This window comes from Microtus oregoni, unplaced genomic scaffold (assembly GCF_018167655.1).
Source record: "Microtus oregoni isolate MIOR12 unplaced genomic scaffold, Mior012 000007F_ref0000211, whole genome shotgun sequence".
Taxonomy (NCBI): Eukaryota; Metazoa; Chordata; class Mammalia; order Rodentia; family Cricetidae; genus Microtus; species Microtus oregoni.
Window position 1 is genome coordinate 34,719,541 of NW_024543066.1, and position 23,147 is coordinate 34,742,687.

At 40.8% G+C, this 23,147-nt stretch overlaps 1 protein-coding gene across 1 annotated transcript; it reads left to right on the forward strand.

Annotated features, from left to right (window-relative positions):
- Positions 1-4,784: 4,784 nt before the first annotated feature.
- On the forward strand, positions 4,785-22,854 carry LOC121450740 (glutathione S-transferase alpha-3). Its single transcript, XM_041656007.1, has 7 exons — positions 4,785-4,835; positions 11,832-11,939; positions 14,931-14,982; positions 16,348-16,480; positions 17,918-18,059; positions 20,536-20,667; positions 22,521-22,854. The coding sequence occupies exons 2-7, from the start codon at positions 11,853-11,855 to the stop codon at positions 22,638-22,640; spliced, it is 666 nt and encodes a 221-aa protein (XP_041511941.1). The 5' UTR covers positions 4,785-4,835; positions 11,832-11,852; the 3' UTR covers positions 22,641-22,854.
- Positions 22,855-23,147: the final 293 nt, after the last annotated feature.

The window sequence follows — 23,147 nt, forward strand, 5'->3', positions numbered from 1 at the left end:
CCATAGACTGTGAGAAATACAAGAAGCCATAAAGACTACCACTGGGGTGGGACCACTAAGAGTTTTAAAATAAATATTGCCTCTTCAGTTTTTTTCTCGTTATATTAACCCGCCATACATTCGTTATTCCAGCAATCTCTCACCTGAGAACTGGCCAAGGACAATCACATTTCATACACGAGACTATTTGATAAAATCTCATACATTTGTACCATACTAATACATTCGTACCAGGAAGACACTTCAGAAATTCCTCTGAACCTACCATAAAGAAGATAAACATGGCTGGGCAGTGGTGGTTCATGCCTTTAATCCCAACACTCAGAAGGAAGAGACAGGCAGATCTCTGTGAGTTCAAGGCCAGCCTGGTCTACAGAGCAAGTTCCAGGCTGTTACACAGAGAAATCCTGTTTTGAAAAAAAAAAAAAAAAAAGCTACACAGTGGTTCAGTAGAGTTGCTACTGTTTAACCATGTTTCATGTCATGCATTAACGGTATCATGGTTTGGTCCACTGGTATATGTATTTATGCGTGAGTAAGCAAACGGAGGGACTGTTGAAATGCCAGGGCAGAAAGAAGGGCATCTGGTCACACTGGACTGTCCCTATGTTAGAGATAGACTCGGATTGGGACAGTTTAAATTGGTCCTAAATGTGACTCTATCTAGTAATTTTATTGTATCAGTGGGAAGCCAACTTTGCTGCAAGCTATTTCTAGAATTATGCCTTAAATAAAATTTCTCAGTTTTGAAGAGACACATAAATATACTTAACCTTATGATTATGTATTTCTACATACCAAAGAATACATACATTAAAACAACATTAGGAGACTTATCACAATTTGAGATTCGTATTTAAATGTGATATAAACAAAGCATAAAGCAATTGACACATATTATTCTGGGATTACAACTACAAATAAAGAATAAATAGCTAATGACATTATCCAATTTTTACTTTTTTGGAGCTATGGATTCAGCTCATTGGTAGAGTGTACAATTCACTAAGCCTCATTCCAAGGCCTGTTCTTTTTTTTTTAAAGAGAGAGAGAGAGAGAAGAATAAACATTGCTACCTCCTGAGGTGTGAGAATCAACTGTGATTGTTTATAAAATCACCACAGTGTTTCAGAGGGGCACATTGATGTAATTAAAAATAACATATATGTGGTACATATTATCTGACCATAGAAGAAAGATGTACTGATACATGTTGCAACAGTGAGTGGACTGTGAAAAGATGTGCTAAGTGGAGGAAGATGGAACAGCCACGTAGTGTATTCTGTTTACTTGTAATGTAAAGAAACCCTGGAGCCTACTGGGAAGAGAAAGTAACTACTGAATGGGTAAATGGCAAGGAAACTGTTCTGGACCTAGAGAGAAGTGATGGTTTGCCCACACCATGAATGTGCTAAATACCACTCAGCCATTATCACTTAAAAATGTGTGATGTTTGGTGATTTTTACCTTAAAAAAACCAGAAAGAAAATTTAAGGTATGAAGACTTAAAATATGCCTTAAAAATATAAATAAAAAATAATAACATATATGTGGTATATACGTATTTATATGGAAGAACTTCCTTGAGCTGTTACAATGAAGGGGCATGGATGAGAACATGGTTGTCTTCCCTGGTCTGCCCTGTCTTCACTCTGTATTCATCCCCTCTCCATCTCTCTGTCCAGGCTGTTACCGTGAGCTCCGCTGCTGGTCTCTGCACAGAACCCATGCATACACATGCTTTCACGCTCCTTAGTCCCCTCAGTTTTAGTTTTTGGAGTGAGAACTGGCCATGATGGCTGCAGTTGGATTTATCATTTCTAGCTCCACTTCCATCTACATGCTCTATATTTTCATTCTATTTTGGATTTTAGTTTAACAAGCATGCTTGGGTTTACAGAAGGAAAGAGCCACACTCAAGTCCAAACCCAGCTTTAATTTTGAATTGGACTGGGACTACAAAAAAAAATTGTATTATATGTCTGTAGAGAACAGCAGAAACAAACATTTGGGAAGATTTATAAAATTTTATTCCATTAAAAATGTGATATACCACTAGGTCAATTTACTCTTTTGGGGGGGACATTTATTCTGGATGATTTGTCCTTTTTCTTAGGATGTCTCATTTGTCCAGAAATCTTTAGATTCCTTAGCTGGACATCTTTATTCTTCTGAAAAGACAGAAACAGAACCCTTCCCCAACTCTAATTTTGGGGAGATTTTCTTTTGGCAGGTTATATCTGATCAAATAAAAAGCATTTGTTAGTTTTATATGCTAGTTTAGATTAAATGTCCATGCTGTTTGAGGAACTATTACCTCTTCTAATTAAGAGATATCTCTTGTTCAAATCAAATCTTTATCAATGTTGATAATATCCATCGCTTTTCTCCTGTGGAAACAAAAGAAAAACCCCATGCCCAACATAATACATATCCTGGCTTCTATTCTGAGGTCAGTGCATCTTTAAGGTTTATCAGCTGATTTAATTCTGTAGTTTACTCTGCTGTCTAATGTCTCCCCATGGTTGTTGTTCCATTCTCATTAGCATTTAGAAAATTCAAAGTTATTAAAGCATTATGAGATCTAAAGACATACAGGGTCCAAAAGAAACCTTCATGGATTTCTTACAAAGATTGACATGAAATCTATTTCTGGGGGTATTTGTCATCCTGTTCTGTTTGTTTAACATAACCTTAAGAGTTTGATTTGATCTTCTATAACTGCCTGCCCTGTAGGATTGTGTGATATACCTGTGATATGTTTTATATTATAATAAGCAAAAAACTGTTTCATTTTCTTAGAGACATATGCTGGACCACCATCTGTCTTTATTTGTGCAGGTATTCCCATGAAGTCCATAATTTCTAGTTAATGTGTGATTGCTGAATCAGGTTTTTCCAAACTCAAAGCAGTTCCCCATAGAAAACTTAAATAAGTATCAATAGTGTGGTGTACATATTTTAACTTTCCACCTTCTACAAAATGGAACACATCCACCTGCCAGATTTCATTTCTTTGAGTACCCTTTGGGTTACTTCCTTTATCCCTGTTGACCTACATTAGTCCCATGCCTGTCTTTGTCGCACCTTCTGCATCATTCATGAAGGAAGGGTGTTCTGAAATGTTTAGAAAAACATTATTTCTAGGAACATTCTATTTACAATCCATTTTAAGGTGATCTTGTTTGCCACAATTGAAACACTTGACATTTCAATTTTTCTTTAAGCCTCTGGAAATCACCTCTCCTATCAAAGTATCATTATGATCATGAGAGTCAATATTAATTGTATTTTAAATCCATTCTTCCAAAGGTGCTGACATTGCCAAATTAATAGCCAATTATTCTTTTGCATTGAGAATTAGCAATTTCGAAATCTAGAGATTCAATTATTATTTGTCTAGCTTTTGAATTTGGTATCATTCTATTTACTGCTGATGTCAATCTTTGTAAGAAATCAGTGTAGGGCCCTGTATGTCTTTAGCAAATGAATCAATCTTGGTTCCTATTTCTTTAATTCTGTCCCAAGCATCCAAAGTTAGGATGTGACCATAATATAGGGATTGTGTTCACAACCATCTAAACCCGATTCAAGAGGGTTCTGATTATGTCTTCTTGGCCATGTGGGTACCAAGGATACAGATGGTGTAAAGAAATACCCGCAGACAAAATGCCCATGCGCATTAAACGAATTGAAGAAAGACATCTGTAGAAATGCCACTAAGCTGTTATCTCTACCAGTTCACCTTTTTTTAAGTATGTTTTTGCTTCTGCGGAGGCACCTGCCACTAGATTAGAGGTGTGATGTGGTTTGTTAAGATGTGGCTGCATCTTAAGTTCCACAAATTAAGTACATCTGTAAAGAATGTTTTCCAAATTCAATTCATAGTTATAAGATCCTAGAATTGGTCTTGGTCCTATGTTTTGAGGGGGGCATGTTATTAACTTACTCTTCAGTATAGTTTACAAAACATGGCAATTTCTGAACGTGAATGATAGATGATTTGGGGTTGGCTATACTACTTTACTTTCATATTTGTTAGACATTATTTACCGAGTTGATACAATGGTCATAATTTTGTGCCCATTTACAGGTACTTGACGCTTGCAAAAGCCCATGAGAGAAGCACATTCAACATATAATGTGAAAATAACCCCAGACAGCATAACGGAGAAAGGTCAGCAGCAGCTGAAGGCAGAAGAGTCTGGTTGAACACAGAGCACATCTACAGGACTTTTGGTGAGAAGGCAAAATCCAGGACACAGTGTCAATGTGACTTTCAAAGGAAGCATCTTTTCAGAATGATCACATTCCCACAATCTTTGGGACATACTTATATTAGTAATCACTATTTGTCTGAAATGCAGCCTTTTGTCCTGTTCCTCACCTGGTGGCCCAGTCAACAGAAACACTCCCCAGTGCCATCAGCTTCTTTACCACATCTCCCAGCTTACTTAGAGATTTCCCACTTGCTTTAGCCCTTGCCTGCCATGCACGAAAACCTCACAGGGAGTTTCTTGTGAAGTACATCCTCACTGGCACACAGAGAGTTAAATCTGTCTGAATTCCATTCTTCAAGGTCTCCACTAGCAGCATAGAAGAAATAACACATTAACCAAAATTTTAGCAAACCCAGGCATGACTTTGCACTTTTCTTCTAATCTCTCATGGAAACTTCTGGCCTTTGGGCAACGTGTGTGCAGCTTTTCTCTTATTGGATTGTCTCCCTTTAACTGGGAAGGGCTTATTCAAATTAAGAACTAGCTTATAAAACAACAGGAACTCTTTTTTTTTTTTGCTGTGGAGTTCCTTAGAGTGAACAGCTTTTTCACAAGGTAAGTACTGAATCAAATCAATATTCCTAATACACACACACATGCACACATACACATGCACACACACACAAACAGACACACGGGCACACACACAGACACACACAAACATACTCACACAAACAGACACACAGACAAAGACATACACACAAAGACACACATAAACATATACACATAGGTACACACACAAACAGACACACACAGGCCCCCACACACAAACAGACACACACAGGCCCCCACACACAAACAGACACACACATGCACACAGACACAGATACACATGCACATAAACAGATCCACACAGACACCCACGCAAACACCCACACACAAACAGCTATACACACACACACACAAAACCTTTGGCACCTAGAAAATACTTCAGCGCAAGAAAACTTGTGTTTTGTACTCGCATTATGCAGGCTTGTTGTGCTTCAGGACTGCCTAAGAATTGTTTGTTTCATTTCTGCTGAATGCATTGTTACAGAGATGCAAAAATGAAGGATTTAGAAAATTGGGTTGTGAGAATTTACTTGTAAGAGACAAATTAACTTCTTTTTTTAACATTGTTAATATTTTATTTTTTTGTTTTTTTTAAATTTATTTATTTATTAAAGATTTCTGCCTCCTCCCTGCCACCGCCTCCCATTTCCCTCCCCCTCCCGCAATCAAGTCCCCCTTCCTCCTCATCAGCTCGAAGAGCAATCAGGGTTCCCTGACCTGTGGGAAGTCCAAAGACCACCCACCTCCATCCAGGTCTAGTAAGGTGAGCATTCAAACTGCCTAGGCTCCCCCAAAGCCAGTATGTGCAGTAGGATCAAATACCCATTGCTATTGTTCTTGAGTTCTCAGTAGTCCTCATTGTCCACTATGTTCAGCAAGGAGGAAACAGAGGGATAACAACCTTCACAAACTGGCATTATATCCAGGGAAGAGAAGCATGGCACTGATGCCAGAGTTGCTTTTTCCGTAGAAGAAACCAGTCTGCACTTGCGGACTGGGATGCTGAGGCAGAATATAAGGACAAGGAGAATTAAATAGATAAGGGGAAAAATGAACTCCTCATCTTTTGCTGGGTGAGATTTTGGTTAAGATCATGAATTATGTTTGCAGTCAAAACATTTGCCTTGATCACTGACAAGTTTTGACTTGTATTCTATCTTATCTGCCTATAACCCAGTGGAATATGCCCCGTAAAGTACATATCAGAGAAATCAAGAACCATGTACAATCTATTTTACTATGGGGAAACTCTGTATAAAAGTAAGCATCTCTAAACATGCTGCCTAACTTTTTAATCCTTTGGACAGTTATAACTATGAATTTAATGTAACTATGTGTGGATAGCTATTGTTAAGACAGCTCTCTCTCTCTCTCTCTCTCTCTCTCTCTCTCTCTCTCTCTCTCTCTCCCTGTGTGTGTATGTGTGTGTGTCTTTCTTTCTCTACCCATACAAATGCTTGGGATTATACAACTACCCTTTTCTTTTTCAGAAATAGTGAGTGTACACTCCCTATATAAAGTAACTGAGTTCATTAAAATACTTGCAAATGAGTGCATCATTCTGCTTTGACTGTATTTATCCCTGCTGTCCTCTCTTGCCCTTTCTCTTTTCCTAGTCACCTCCCTTGCCCCAAATAGTCCTCCTCCTCCCTCCCCCTTTCTCTCACTCTGCTCCCTCTTTCCTTCTCTTTTTTCTGCTTCCCTCTCCCCCTCACTCCCTTTCTCCAATTTAATCTACTCTAAAAACATTTTTTAGGCAATAGATTTTCAGAGTTTATTTTCTTTTCATTATATGTACAAAGTATCTTGGCCGTATCTACTCCCCACTCCCTCTTTTTAACTCCGTATGCTGTGTCTACATGCATCTCCCTCCAGCTCCCAGGCATCTTCTTGTTTTACCACCCATGGAGTCCTTTTAGTTTTTCCCACATGCACATAGATGTGGACCGTTCACTGGGTCATGAGCAGCCTACCAAAGGTGACCCCCAAAAGAGAAGTGACTGCCACTTTCACAGCAGCTCTCAGCTCCCAGTAGCTCTTCAGTTAGGTATGGAACGCTGAGAGCCCCTTCTCTCTCATACTGCAACTTTTAACTGCACTGATTTTGTTCAGGTAACCATGATGGTTATGGGTTCAAGTGTCCAAGTATGCAACAGCCATGTCATGCCAGGAGGACGGCACTTGATAGCACCCTTCCCCATTTTCCAGTTTGTAGATTCTTTCTACCAACTCTTCTACTCTACTGTGCTCAGAAGTTGGCTGAGCTTTGAGTGGAAGACAGGGCCCTTTCTTCATGAGCTACAACTTTGCTTTATGGCATATGCTGAAATCCTTCTCTGGGGCATCAATCCAAGTATCCCAGCTTCCATTGAGCAGAGTCTCTGAGTAAAACTCCTTGAGCAGCTACAGCTGGCACCATCGAGCCACATCTCTCACTGCCAACAACTATGTCCTAAAACCATGTAGGCTAGGAAAGCCAAGCTGAGATTTATTGCTATAGAAACAATTCGTTTTACATGTCAGGATTTTTATCAATTTACCACTAATTAATCAGATCCCCAGTGACATTCTCTCTGTAGGATTCAAGCATCTCCTAGCACAGCAAACTAATGGCAGGGACAGAGTTGCCCAACCTCCGTACCACTGTCAGTTGCGTGTCCTTCCAGGGGAGATATGAATTAGTACCTACTAACCCCAGATAGGGCACCACTGACGAATGAAGGAAACTCTCTCATCCACATCCAGCTTGGTGAACTAAGGACTTTATTGAGGTGACTTCAAGAACCATGGGTGTTTCAAGAACTCAACAGTGTTTGTAATGACTCAAAGCTGCCTCCTAGAGCTTCTTGCCTGGGATGTCAGAAGCTCCACTAAACACAATCTTTTCCCATCAATCAGTGACTGCATTTATCAGCCAGGGGAGATGCCTTGTGTATCTGGTAGTTTGTATGATCTTCCTTTAACTCTTGTGTTTCCTTAGCTTTCTTAGACCCCTAAGCTTAGTTCTTTTCTTCATAATACTATATTTTAGTCCAGAGGAAATAGCTACAAAACACTACCCATTTTGACAGGCTTACCCTTCCTATGAATGGATTCACTCCCTGTTTGAGGATGTTGAGGGGGATTCTGACCTCTACCACCCAAGAGTATTTCACATGTATATTCCCTATCTTCAGCCTGTGGCAGCCTAAGGTCTTCCCAATCTCAGCAGCAGGGAAGCATGCTGAGATCTGGCTGAAGATCAGTGAAAAACATAACTTCTCAAAGACTAGCACTTGAGAAGCATAAATAGAAGGAACAAAAACTGGAGCATCGGACAGTTAGCTAGAATGCACAGATCGTTAGAATGTGAAAGTCAACGATACCATGAGACAAATTTACCACTGGGAAGAAATGGACTGTTATAGAAGAGAGATTGTGAGATTTTCTGGAAGTCCAGATGTCAAAGTAACCAGGTCTAACAATTTACAGGAAATGATTCACTGGGAAACAATATTGAATAGATGTTATAGAAGATCAGACTGGCAAGATGCTGCATAGTAATTCTTGTGTGAGATGTGGTCCTGATTTGAAGGGAGGAAGAAACATCTCAGATCTTCAAAATCATCTCTTTCTAGCACATAGCAACCCAACCCCAGTCAAAGGGATAGTGTCCCCCATTCTCTTAGCTGACTTGCCCTCTCCTATGTGTCACTTGCTTAGCCATCTGAATCAGGATCTGTAGATGGAGGTTCCTAAAAACAGGAACATGAAGTTACTTTGACCGCATTCTGCTCTGCTGGTTTGCACAAAGCATATGAATACCTGCAAAATTTTACAGGGAAAGGACCAAATCAGACAGCGTTCATTCCCTGATGCATTGCAATTGCTCTACATGGGGTTGCTGATGTGTTCAAACACATGCTCGTCTTCTTGGACTTAGGGCAATGGCAGCATGCTTGTACAATGCTTTTATTTTGAGTGACATATATATATATATATATATATATATATATTCATTTATTGTATTTGTCATTGGTCCCTGAAGGTAGGCAACTGTAACTGTCTCTATAGTCAGAAGAGAAACTGAGACTCTGGTTTAGTAATCTACAGAGTCAACATGTTTCTAAATGGATGGGCTTATCTGTAAGACTCCCTTCTACCTCTTAAGCATTGGACACTTTTAACAAGATGTTGGGGTTCACCACAGATGTGAATTTACTACTGGACTCATTATAGATTTGTTCTCTTAAAAAAGAACCTTGTTTTCTTTTCAAAGTTTTTTTTCTTCACATTCAGTTAAGTTGTACTTTGTTGTTTTTATTTTGAGATAAGATCTGATATATATATATATATATATCAACTGGGCCTCACACACTCACACACTTTATCCTTCTGCCTCAACATCCCAAATACTGGGGTTATAGTCATGCACCACCACACACAGAAGCCAGTTGTCTTTATGAAATAAACAGAGTTGTGTTACTTCTCATCATACTGAGTTTCTTAGGCCTTCAAAGGAAAGTACTGAAAGATCTTTACCAAACTTTCTTTCCCTGCAGTTCCCAAAAAGCTGTTCACAAAAAGGCATTCTTGAACTAGAGACTCCATTTTTCCTTCTTCAACCTTGACTCGGCTGAAGGACTCTGGGAAAATAGGCAATAGGCCCTCAGGAGAGTAGCATGGGACTCAGGGAGGGCTCCGGGGTGGACTGGAGAAGTCTTGATCTGTAGCAGGAGAAAGTCGCTGATCAAATGCTGTGAGAGTGGGAGAGTATTGTTTCTCTCTGAACCTGAGGAAACCCTCTGTAAGTGGAGCACCAGGGCCCATTCCCACGGTGGTTGCAGACTGGGCTGTTAATTAATCCTCAGAACTGACTGTGACTGAGCATCATGTTGAGACCCCATTGAAACATTCAGTGTCTCTCGTTCTTATTCTGTTGACTTTGTGAGGCTGAGTGGTAAGCTTCGTTCTGGCTGTGAATTGACCTTTGGAAGGCTGTTGTTTGGAAATGGACAGTGTTGGCGTGGAGAGCATTATGATGAAATACTATGGAATGTGATACTCTATCAATAGCATTATGATGAAATACTATGGAATGTGATCCTCTATTAATGGTGATAGGATCAGTGAGCAGATTTGAATCACTTGGCTCTGTGTCCCCAACAAATACCTGAAGCCAAGTGACCTCCACTCTCCCTTTCACCCTGCTAATTATCCCCTAAAAAAAAAACATGAAATATTCACATTCTACACTGTAAGAACGACAGAATTATTGTACTATCAATGTTTTTATAACATAAAGGTCAGAGGTTAGGATTTCTCTATATAAGTGATGATATTTATAGTAGTTTGCTATTTTAAATACAAGTGCACATAGTTTAAAAAATACACCTGCTGGTAAGGACAAGGATATTGTTTCAAACTTCACAACACCAAAACTTTCCAAGATGAAATGTTAAGGTTTACTGACAATCTTTGAGTGTGTACAGGGAAAGGGAGTTTCCCCCAAGTCTAGCACTGGAGTCTCTGGTCTCAGTGACTCCTGGGTGTTTAGTTTACTCTCCTGACCTCATTGGCTCCATCTATCCCATGATCCACTGCTCATTTTCTGTGATATTTACTGTGTTCTACCTTCAAGCCATCTGAAATGGGAGCATCAAATTCCCTTGACAGACTAAGCAGGATCCCTTATCCACGCACAATGACCAAATGAGCATGGACACATGCATGTATCCACACACACAGTGCACACACAGCTAACTAAAACACACCCACTTACTTAACCCTTTCTGCATGCTGACACTTCCTATCCTCTTCTATTTCTTTAAAAAGTAGATTTCATAACACACCTAATGATTTCCACTGTATTTTGATAACCAATATCATAATTAATAATATCTTTGGTTTTGAATAGAAGAGTGCATACTAGAAAAAGCACTTCATTTTGGGCAGGCTCCCTTAGAAACCTGTCTCTACAGTCTTACACTGCAACTAAGTCTCAAAAGTCCCATTAGGTGATTTTTATTAGGATAAAATGAAGATGAACTGATGAGGGTACCCAATGTGACAGACATGGACACCCCTGAACTTGATTGTGTACTCTGTAAAATGAACTCAGCAAGACCTCTTTTTCTTGCTTTCACCTAGAAATGCAGACACAACAAGAAAACCACATTCCAAAGAAACAAGCAATTTATGTCTCTTGGCAGAATACGGCAGTTTTAGAGGACAACTGAGTTATTCTTGGCACACACTCTCCATGTGGTAAAACACATATTTGAAGCCTAATCTCTGCTCTTTGATCAAGTACAGCCAAATGGAAGAACAGTGCCTGCTGCCATGGTCATTGTTGCTAGCCATGTTCTAGGGTCTTGATGTGCTCAGTTATGAGCCTCTTTGCAGGAGGATACAGACCCTTCTTGGTGTTATTCCTCTCTGTGAGTTTTCATGTGCACCATTGGTTTGCTGTGATTGTGAACAATGCATTGAAGTTATCTGATATTCAGCTTCCTTAACTGAATAATGAGAAATAGCCAGTTCATGTGGTCATGTGATTATTAAAGACGGTATGTCAGAAAGGATCTGAGATGGACAAGTAGCTCAGGAATAGAGTTTGTTTAGTGTATGAAAAGCCTGGGTTAGACCTTCACCAAGATGTGGAGGAAGAAGGGGAGACAGAAAACAAGAGTGGGGTGTAATGGGTGGGACGGTTAGAAGGCAACAATGAACTGTAGTTTGCTGGTACTCTGTTTGCCTCTTGGGTCCCACACATTATTGTCCTCCAATCTGACAAAGAAACCAGTTTTTAGAAAGTCACATTTTAACCAATGGAGACACTAAACTGGTTTGGCACAATCAGAGGGTGGTTCTGGATGGGTAACGATTTTGATCAAGGAACATATTCCTGGAATGTTTCCAACCCTATTTGAGGAAGGCAGACATCTCTTCAGTGTAGCTGCTGTCCAAACACCCTGACAGGACAGACTTAAGAATAAGGTGTGTTTCATTCCTGTTTAGGAAAACCAACCAATTGCTGCCATGGCAGGGAAACCCGTCCTTTACTATTTCGATGGCCGGGGCAGAATGGAGTCTATCCGGTGGCTCTTGGCTGCAGCTGGAGTAGAGGTATGTTCTGACCTGAGTCATTTTAAGGTGAATGTGAAATTGACTTCACCAAATTTTCTTCATATGAACCATCAAAGTGTCTTCCTGGGTGACCTAAATTAAAACCTGCCAACTATTAAGTGACCCACATATTTATCCTAATAAAGTATTAATAGTTTTCATTAGCAATTAACTTCTCAGCAGTTAAGAGCACTCTCAACAGATGAATCTAAAATGGCTGAAAGATTCTTAAGGAAATGCCATCAGATAAAGGCAAATCAAAAAAGTCTGAGATTCCATTTTACACCTGTGAGACTGGCCAAGATAAAAAACACTGATGACACCTTATGCAAGAGAGGGTGTGGGGTAAAGGGAACATTCCTGCATTGTTGGTGGGAGTGCAAGCTGGTATAGACACTTTTGATATCAGGATGGTCATTTCTCAGGAATTTAGGAAACAACCTTCTTCAAGACCCAGCAATACCACTTTTGAGCATATATCCAAAGGATGCTCAATTGTGCCACAAGGACATATGTTCAACTATGTTCATAGCAGTATTGTTTGTCATAGTCAGAATCCAGAAACAACCTAAATGCCCCTTGACTGAAGAATGGATAAGGAAAATGTGGTACATTTACACAATGGAGTACTCCATAGTGGAAAAAAATAATGACATCTTGAAATTTGCAGGCAGATGGATGGATCTTGAAAACATCATAGTGAGTGAGGTAATTCAGACCCAGAAAGATATATATATACTCACTCATAAGTTGCTTTTAGACGTAATCAAAGAAAAACCAGCCTACAATTCACAACCCCAGAGAACCTAGACAACAAAGATGATCCTAAGAGAGATATACATAGATCTAATCTATGTGGGAAATAGAAAAAGACAAGATCTCCAGAGTAAATTGGGAGCATGGGGACCATGGGACCATGATAGAAGGGGAGGAGAGAAGAAATGAGGGGGAGCAGAGAAAAATATATAGTTCAATCAAAACAATTTTTAAAAAAAGTGGGGGGGGCACTTGCAACTCTTTCAGACGACCTGAGTTCAATTCCCAGCCACTCACTTCAGGCAGTGACAACCCCTGTAACTCCAAATCTGTGAGTTCTCCCAGCCTCCATGTACACACACACACACACACACACACACACACACACACACAATGAGAGAGGGAATATAAAAAACTCTTCAAAAACACTAAAAGATGTCCAATTTATCAGTACTTATACAGACACATTAGCCTCAGTCCCATGGTGTCCTGGATCATTGGAGTCACCATCCTCTTCCGCCATACCTTGTCCTACTGGAAAGCCACGGGACAGTGACATGCATGAATTGTTGTCCTCTATGAGGACAATGTCTTCTTCTAATCTAGAGAAGCTGTTGAGGAGTCTTCCTGAGGCTCATCTGAGGTGATGTCACCCTGGCATGAGTTCTCTTGACATTCCTGAGAGCAGGTATTGGAGCATCATCTATCTCTCTGCAAACAAAAGGCTTTTCCATGTTGTGGTCCATGTTTTCAACTTTAAATGACTGTTCCTGTGAACGCTCCTAAATGTCCCACCACACATCTACTTTTGTAATCTATGGCATTCACCATAGTCATAAATCAAGGCAAGTTTCAAAAGCATTGATGGGCACACCAGAGAGGCAGGGACAAGGAGATGAGGGGAGCTATTTTACAGGCCTAACAGAAACTCTAATGACATTCTTTGCTCTCAGATTGGTGGAAGCTAGAGTCCTGATAAATCAATACCTTCTAAGACATTTTTATCTCTTACAAGATATTAAGTCCAAGTTAATAGCTTCTAAAAGAAACAGAAGAGAACTGTAGCGCCATCACAAACTGTTTTCTTTATACAAACGGTCAATCATTTTCCCAAGTAACCAGATGGCAGCCTTGTGTTTCAAGAGATTTAAGCCTCTGGGCAGAGTGAACTCAGTGGTGCCAAAAGAGCAAGTGTCAGTGCTGCCAGCTTCCCCTCCTGCCTCTCAGCATGACTGAAGAGCCTGCTGAGAACAAGTCGCCTGGATCCTCTGGCAGTGATCTACTGTGCACACATGATGGTCACTACGGCCCACCCATCAGCAGCAACCTCACCATCAACATTACACTCCAGCCCATCCCACCTTGCCCTTCCTTATGGGGCCCTGAGTGTGATACCATGTGATCATATAGATCCACAAGAAACTGATCCAAGGAGCATGCTCAATAACCCCGATGTCCTGACATCTTACAACCAGAAACTCCAGAAAAGTCAAAATGTCACTGACAATAATACTACTGTATTATGTAATAATACTTGCTTTCTGTGGGGCAAGAGAGGTACTGAGTGTTTTGAAAACACCCCACTATTCTTCTTTTTTTAAAATTGCTTTTATTGAGCCATATATTTTTCTCCACCTTCCCCCCTTTCCTTCCCTCTCCCCTGTCCCATGATCCCCACGCTTCCAATTAGTTCAGGAGATCCTGTCTTTTTCTACTTCCCATGTATGTCTCTCTTAGTGCCCTCTGTGTTGTCTAGGTTCTCTGGGAGTCCTACAATTCTTCTAAAGAAGAATACACTTCCTTTAATTTACAAATGATCAGAGGAAGTCTTTCCTGTGTTGTCACACCGTCTCACTGTGAGCATGAGCCATGTAAGCAAACATGTCAACAAGAGTCTCATGAAATGATGACTTTCCATGGACATTTGGCTGGACTGTGCAGTATTTCCCTTCCTCTGGCATTCCCTGTACCCCATGCCTTAATCAGCTACACAGGTAGAGTTCTGGGAAAGACAGTGTTGACTACAAGAAGGAGAAGCAATGTGTTGTGACCACAACTCCTTTCTTTAAAGATCTGCTCTCGATTCCCACAAGCCCTGATTAGTTCACCTGTCTCCTTGATAAATTAAAAAATATCTTCCTTCTCTCATATTATCTTCAGATCGGAGGCATTAAAGTGAAAATCCTGAAATACAATAAAATTAATTAAGATGAATTTATTCTTTCTGTATTCTAGTTTGAAGAAAAGTTTCTGAAAACTCGGGATGATCTGGAAAGGTTAAGAAATGGTAAGAACAAAGATCTGAATGTCCCCGAGAGGGTTTCTGGTGGAAGCTTTAATCACTAGATATTACCTATCTACGTGGAGGAAATTATCAGATAGTAATTGATGAAAGCGTGGTAAATTGTATGTCATGGGTCTCTACGAGTATTTGTATCTGGAGACTTTTCCGTGTCTCACCCAGTCCTGCAGCTGCTTTTAAAATAACGACCCTGAGGCTTAATATTAATTACAAACTATTTGACCTAGCTAATAGGTCAAGCTAGCTTATTATAACTAGCTCTTATAACTAAATCGACCCACTTCTATTAATATGTATATTGCCATGAGGCCTGTGGCTTACCAGTGGTGCTCCGGCAAATTGTTTCTTGGGTGGCTGAATGGCGACTCTCTTGATCCCATCTTCTTTCTCCCTGTATTCAGTCTGGCTTTCCTGCCTAGCTATATTCTGCCCTGACATAGGCCAAAGCAGTTTTATTCATCAACCAATAAAAACAACACATATTCACACCATACAGAAGGCCATCCCACATCACAGACGTGGTAAATATCTCAGGGCTGAAATTCTCTCTGTGTTTGCTGAAACCATTCCCCAAAGCCCTATAAATGACCTGTCTCTGTTTTCCCATGCTTGTTGCAGTTAGCTTGGGTTCCCAAACAACCTTCCATCCACAATAAATTCACTAAATGCCAGAAGCAAATATGTCAGCCACTTATCCTGAGTTCTAATGGGTTTTACAAATAAATTCCCTAGCAATACTGCATTATAGGATTAACAGAAAGGTCATGAAGAATACTGTGAGGGAGGAGGACAGAGATTAGGAGGAAGATCAACACAGATGTGTGATGGTTTCAGGGTTACCCAGCACATACTGACCCTTGGTGTCAGTGAAAACACAGAGGAAACCTACACAGAAGCAGCTTTATGACCTTTTCTTGCTGTCATGAACAGTCAGAGACTCTGAGGCCATATTATTATTTTCGGGGTACCAACTAATGATACAGTTATACCTCTTTCAACTTCATCCCAAAATACACATGAACATGAGTTAAACACACCATCACATCCTGTGCAACAAATAAGGAAGTACTGTCAATATGAAATAAAAACATCAATAAGTTAAGATTCTAGAACATAGACACTAAAGACACAGAAAACAAAAAATACATAAATGCTATTCATTGAAAAGTTAGTTATCAAGTGATTGTTTAGAAATTTTCTGTTCTTTCATCAGATACCATTTGTTTTGAAGTTTGGAGTGTGTCTGACCATGGATTAACATACATATGTGTGTCTGTGGTATGTGTGTATATATGTATATAATATGCCCATAAACATCTTATGCTTTTTTCTCTTTGATTCATCTGATAGATGGGAGTTTGATGTTCCAACAAGTGCCCATGGTAGAGATCGATGGGATGAAGCTGGTTCAGTGCAGAGCCATTCTCAACTACATCGCCACCAAATACAACCTCTATGGGAAGGACATGAAGGAGAGAGCTATGTATGATGCATTTACTCTGGGAAATGTTTATCCTCTCTCTTGAATGAACAGAACCATGGCAAAGGACTCATGACACAATGCCTGGGTGTTTGGGCATGCATACACTGATTTAAGTTAAGAAGAATGCTATGGAATTGAGGGAAGAATAGGAGGGCTTGGCTATGTCCTGTAGAATAGGAGATGCTGGAGTCTGGTTTCCCTTTGATGAGTCTTCAGAAGCAACATTCTAGCCAATAGCTTTAGTCATAGAAAAACTCTATGTGTAGTGGAGTAGTATTTGTGTGTTAATAAATAAATCTTGCCTGAAGACCAGAGGCAAAGCTAAAGCTACCAGAGGTCAGGTAATGGTGACGCACACCTTTAGTCACAGGATTTGGGATACAGAGGCAGATGAATCTCTGTGAGTTCAAGGTCACCCTGGACTACGTATGATCAATGCAGAAACAAATCCAGGTGGCAGTGGCTTACACCTTTAATCCCAGTACTAGAGGTAATAAAAAAAAAATGTGAGTAGAGGGAGAGGCTTAGGCTGCTTAGTTTTCAGTCGCCCAGCCTTGGTAGAGGTAAGACTTCTCTAGTGATTTGACTGCTTTACTTTTCTGGGTTTCAGGATGAAACCCAATTTCTGACTCTGGGTTTTTATTATTCATGCTACATCTTTGACTAGCAGAAAAAGGAAGATTCCAAAGGGCTGATATTCCAGTTCTGATAATTACAATCATGGCCCTAGGTTGCCACGTGAATCTACATACCGTCAGGCTGATTGTGGCTCATAGAGTCAGGTACAGGGACACCAGGGTTACATGAAGCTTTTGCTGGGAAGGCTGTTCAGAGCTGTCAAGACTGATGGAGAGGGCTCCTCTCTCCTGTGTTAGAATCACACCATTTATATCAAATCTTCTGTGGAACGGTGGGATTTTCTCAAATAGTGAAGCATCAGGTCACCAATAATCCCAGAGTTTCATTACCAGGTAAACACACAAGAGCAATAAAAACACATCCTTTGGAGTGATTGTTCATAGATGTATTATTTTTGTTCAAGAAGTGTAATATTCAAAAGGTAGAAAATGAGTCAAATTTTAACAGAAGAATCGATGACAAGAAGAACATTGCTTGCTAGTCCTTCGGGTCATTCAGAATGGAATGTTACTGGAGGTGGTGGCGTTTGCCTTTATCTCAGCACACAGTGACAAAGGCAGGAGAACTCTGTGTGTTTGAGGCCAGTCTGTCTACATAGTCTACACACCAATCAAGCTGCATAAAGGGATCCTGTCTCCAAAAAATGTTCTACAACAATTGATAATCAACAATAAAAATCTATTATTGTGGGCTCCATATCCCCATCAGAGGAGAGCTATTTTACCAATGCCTTTTATGTTTTTCAAGTATAAGATCTGAGGCAAAAGGGATGTGGCAGAACACATGTCTGTTTTTCAGCATTGATATGTATACTGAAGGTATGATGGATCTGGATGAAATGGTTCTCTATCAACCTTACCTTCCCAAAGAGGAGAAAGAGGGAAACCTTGCCAAGATCAAGGACAAGTCAAGGAACCGTTACTTCCCTGCCTATGAGAAGGTGAGTGCCAGTTGCTTGACCTTTAGAGCATTCAGAGGGTCTATTTGCCCTCAGTGGGTATCTGAACAGCTAACGTAGCTGCAGCAAAAAATGCCTGCTTTCTGTCTGTGTGTTCAGTGGCAGGTGGGGGTGTGAGCTCTCTGATGCCCCCGTTGCTAGGAGAAGGAATGCCATTCACGAATCCTTAACCTGGAGGATCTATTCCCCCCTCAACTGTCCTATTTACTATCAGCATCATTCTGTGGGCTAGAGTTCTTACCATCTTGATTTTGGTTAGAAACAGATCGGCAGTCCCAAAGGAGGCAAGAGGAAAAGAGTCTGGGTGTCCTTGGGTTGTTGGTCTTCACTCCCACAATGCACTTCATTGTTGTTTATTCAGCACCCAAGCCCTCCAGGCATTGTGTAAAGGTGGAGTATAAAGAGCTATTGACATAGTTAGAGCAAATAGCAGGCTTCATGTTCCCACAAAATTCTATTTTGCTGTGACTCACCATAGAATTTTTCTGACAGATTCCACAGTCACGTTTAGAACTTGGACTATGTAAGCATTTGAGCCACACTAGAGGCTAGACCTGATTGAACAGAACGCTGCAATCTTTTGACTCAGGGGCATCAAAATGAGAGTAACACATCAGAAACTATTCTTCTACCCCAAGTATAGGGAGACCTGAAACAGGTTCCCATTAGGAGAGTATTGTACTGCTTCAGGATGCACTCAGAGAGGCTACACAATCTTGACAGAGCCACGGAAGGGAAGAGACAGTGAGATGTGAAGAAAAACTGATTGCCGGAATTAGGAACACATCTCTCGGATTTTTAAGAGAAAGTTGCATAAGAATAAGGGAATTAAGTTCTATTTTTATATCCATGTGTACGTGTGTTTCTTGTATGTGTGCCATCCTACTTAGAGTTCCAGTTCCAGATGAAGAGACCATGTTTCAGAAACACACTATTTCAGGCCAAACTGAACAAGAAGGAATATCTATGTCAGTGTGGCAGGAGCCTTGCAGACAGAGGAAGAAGCATTTGGCTTCGGAAGACCATTCACCTCTACCTCACTGCCCACAGCATTTCTCCTTCATTTCTCCTTTATTCTGCAGGTTTCAGCAATGCTGAGGTATTACAGCAAATAGCTCATATTGTCCTCATTTGTTCTCTAAAAACTTACTTAGCAATAGATTATTCTTCCTTCTTTCATTCAACAAATCTGAATTCATTGATGTTTATTGGATCCAGGGCACAGATAATAATATAGATGCCCATTTCCTCAGATTCTCCCTCTTGGCCCTTGGGATCTGACAGATTAGGATTTATTCCATGAAGAGATGCTCTCTATTCATTACAGCTTGTCCCCTATACAGTGAAAACAAGCCCCTTGAAGATCAATAAGACATGTAAATTATAGTATCATTTGGTTCTTTTACCAAGAAGTCATTCAGATTTCTATAGGTATACACTACATGATATGTATTTGACAACATATTATTTTTAATTGGTAGCGCTATGGTGAACTTTTTATTTTTCATGACTTTAACACTGTAGGATTATCTTAAGAAATATTGCATATTACTCCAAATAATTTTTATAAAGACTTTAATTCAGCTACAAAGGTAGAGATAGGCATGGTGATGCAAGCATGTAAGCCAAGCTCAAGACGTAGAGGATGGAGGATCAGTTTGAGACTAGATTAAGTACACAGTGAGTTTGAGGTCAGCCTGGGCTACAGCAAACCCTGTCTTCAAAAGAGGAAAAGAGGAAGGAAGGAAGCCTAGTTAGTTAGTTAGATTAAAGAACACATGAATGCATGGGTATCATCTACATGATGCTGAATTCATGTAGGTTTTGTTGTATGAGTTCATTTCTCCCCTCCTGCACCCACACACTCTTCTTTCCACGATGGTATTTTTTCCCCTAGCATTCTCAAATTAATTGGAGACACACACGCAGTGAACTCTTTGTTGCTTCAGCACTGCAGAAGGAGGATGCCTAGGCTAAAAAACCTGAGCTAGTGGTGCAGATGAGAAAAGGATCAAGCTTACTCTTGATGCCGTAGATATAAGGACACTGGGAGAGCAGAACAAGAAGGAATGTAGTCACTAAAGCAGTCAATTCAGGTGTGAAGGGCATATTCACACAGGTGACACCACTTCCCAGTAAGAGACTGCAGAGTACAATTAGGGGACACCCTCAAATGTCAGAGCTTCACCCCCTTAATAGGGAGACAGAAAGAAATAGAGAGGCTAGGACTGAAAGTTTCGAACATGTATGAAAAGCAGCGACGGACAGATGGTAAAAGAATGGGTGAAGCTCTGCTTCTTGATTTTATTCGTGAGTCAGAACTGACATAAAAGTATGGGGTTCCATACACACATGAAAAGGAAGGGAATTTGATTTGAGAAGCTCAGAAGAAGCCATAGAGGCCCCATTCTGATGGCTGCTAGTCTTCAAGATCTAACTAACATCTTGAATCCCACAGGTGTTAAAGAGCCATGGACAAGATTATCTCGTTGGCAACAAGCTGAGCAGGGCGGATGTTTACCTGGTTAAAGTTCTCTACCATGTGGAAGAGCTGGACCCCAGTGCTTTGGCCAACTTCCCTCTGCTGAAGGTGCTCTGTTTCAAACACTCTGAGGGGCAGCCCAGACCTTACCTCATGGGAAACGATAGTTTGACCCAACTTCTAGTTTCCTCCCGCCTTCACTCCTTGCCCCTGGTTATACCTACAAAATGAGATTTTTAGACCATAAGTCTGAGACACATGCTATCTTAGGAAGTACATTTTGTCTTGTATGATGAATAGAGCTTAAGGCTTCGCGCTCTCTCCCCACAACCTATTCCAGCCTGGTTTTGACCCTGATTTCAATAAGATTCTCTCTTTCACTGCTATAGCCTTGTCCTTCCATCCTGAACCTATCTGGGGAGGTCTTTTCAAACGTCTTATGTTATGAAACCTTGCATTTATCTCTACAGTGGCCTCCCTCACTGACATATTTCCACAATCCAAAAACTTCCGCTCTCTCTGATGTGCGCACGTGTGTGTGTGTGTGTGTGTGTGTGTGTGTGTGTGTGTGTCTGTGCAAGAGTAGTATGCATGTGTTCATCTGGTGTGTATGAATGTTCTTATGCATATGGAAGACAGGGGTATACATAGGCTGCCTTCTTGGAACACTCTCCATCATGTCTTTTGTGGGAGCCCATGTGAGACCCATCTTCTAGCTGGAGTCATTACTGTCTTAAAGAAGTCATTTGAGTTCAAGCTGGCTCGCTCTGCCTGTATCCTTCAGGGCTGTGAGAAAGTTCTGATTAAGCCCATAAGAAAGAACATTTTTGCCCAGATGAAAGGACACATTATCTATTAAGAGAACACATTATCTATTAAGATTTGGGTTGGGTATGCTAGTTGGAGGCACTCCAATTTAAAGATTAGAATGTACTTAGCTGAATGAGATAATGCACCCGGTTGAGCTTCCTCCCAATGACAGTGCAGGGAGGTGGGTAGCTGACGGGACAGCCCTTTGTTCTGCCCTTTGCCTGTTACTAGTAATTTGCTGGCTGAGAAATAAACTTGGTGCTGTTTGGTATTTATCTTCAATTCTCCTGGTCTCTCCTATGTTTCTATCTTTATTTCTCTTAATCTGCCCTTTCCTATAATTTTGCACCCCCTCTCAGGTACCCCTTGCTGATTCCTGCCAGAAGGGGCTCTGACAATCTTTTCAGGAGTCAGCCACTGAGCCATGAGCTCTTCATTTCAGCTACGCTGACTGATCAATGAATTTCAGAGCTGTCTTCTTCTCCATCCTCTGCACCACAGCCCTAGGGCAAAGACACATACTATTGTACTTGCCGTTAGGTGGGTTCTGGGCATCCAAACTCACATCGTTATGCTTGCATAGCAGGCACTTTGTCCCTGAGCATCCCTGCAGCTCCCTTACTGACTTTATTTGACTTTGTTTTGTGTGGCGCTAGTGATTAACCCTTGCATCCACCAGGCAAGGGCTGAACCAGTGGGCTCTCCTGCCAGCCCCCAGCAATTCCCACTTCCCTTCCTCAGTGTGACAACTGGTTGTGACTGGACCCAGGTTTTCCGTTCTATTTTCTACCACTCTTTCAGACCCTATTGACCCAGATCTTTGATTAATTATTTGGGTTTGTCTAGGTATCAACAACATCTGGGAAATAAACTGTTCGTCCTTAAATTGTAGAGAAGTATGAGTCTACAGGGTTAAAGTCCAAAGATGAGGATGCTGGGAGCAGAATGAGTCTTTAAGATACATGGGGGGGGCGGGGCTCTATTTGTTTTCCTGTCTCAACTTCATCCACCCTGAGTATCTGCCTCCGACTTCCACCTGCTACCAATGGAGGAGATCAGTTGGTCTTTGGACTGGCAGGGGTGCAGGACTGCACATGTAATAATAGCTTTCTCTTCAGCTGCTGTCTGAGGCTCTGATTTGTTTGTTGCAGGCACTGAGAACCAGAGTCAGCAACCTCCCTACAGTGAAGAAGTTTCTTCAGCCTGGCAGCCAGAGGAAGCCTTTCGAGGATGAGAAATGTGTAGAAGCAGCAATGAAGATTTTCCAATAAATTAGGCAAACACGGCTGCGTAACAGTCCCAAGGCCAACCTTCTAAAGCTCTGCAACAATGAAGTGTTTTGATTAAATGTTGATCCTGCTTATTGTGAGGCCAACAGGTTTTCTGAGGTTTTGCATTTTGCTATTTGGTTGTAATCAAAATTGAAATCTTGATCACTTCCTGGAAAATTTCTTTGGATTTCAATAAAACAGAACAAGCTTCTCAGACTCTGGAGTATTCAAATATCACCATGAAATAGTTGTCATATCCTGGTTAAACACAAGTAAGTAGAAACCTTCATGTCAAACCCTGGCTCATACAGATATAATCTTTCCTGATGACCAGTGCCCTTTCTGACCAAACACACGCATCCATGTGCATACTCACACAGTGAAGAACTGTTTCCTTCAACTACATAGCCTTTTTCTTGTTCAAGTTCTCAAACAGTATATTTATGTTCAATATAGAGCATTCATTCCTCCTCGGTTGGCATGAATGATGAATAGAGCAAATATGAT

Coding starts and splice junctions, on each gene's coding strand:
- LOC121450740 (XM_041656007.1), top strand. CDS start 11,853: ATGGCAGGGAAACCCGTCCTTTACTATTTCGATGGCCGGGGCAGAATG. Junction 11,940..14,930: donor TGGCTGCAGCTGGAGTAGAG/GTATGTTCTGAC, acceptor TCTGTATTCTAG/TTTGAAGAAAAGTTTCTGAA. Junction 20,668..22,520: donor CCAACTTCCCTCTGCTGAAG/GTGCTCTGTTTC, acceptor TGTTTGTTGCAG/GCACTGAGAACCAGAGTCAG.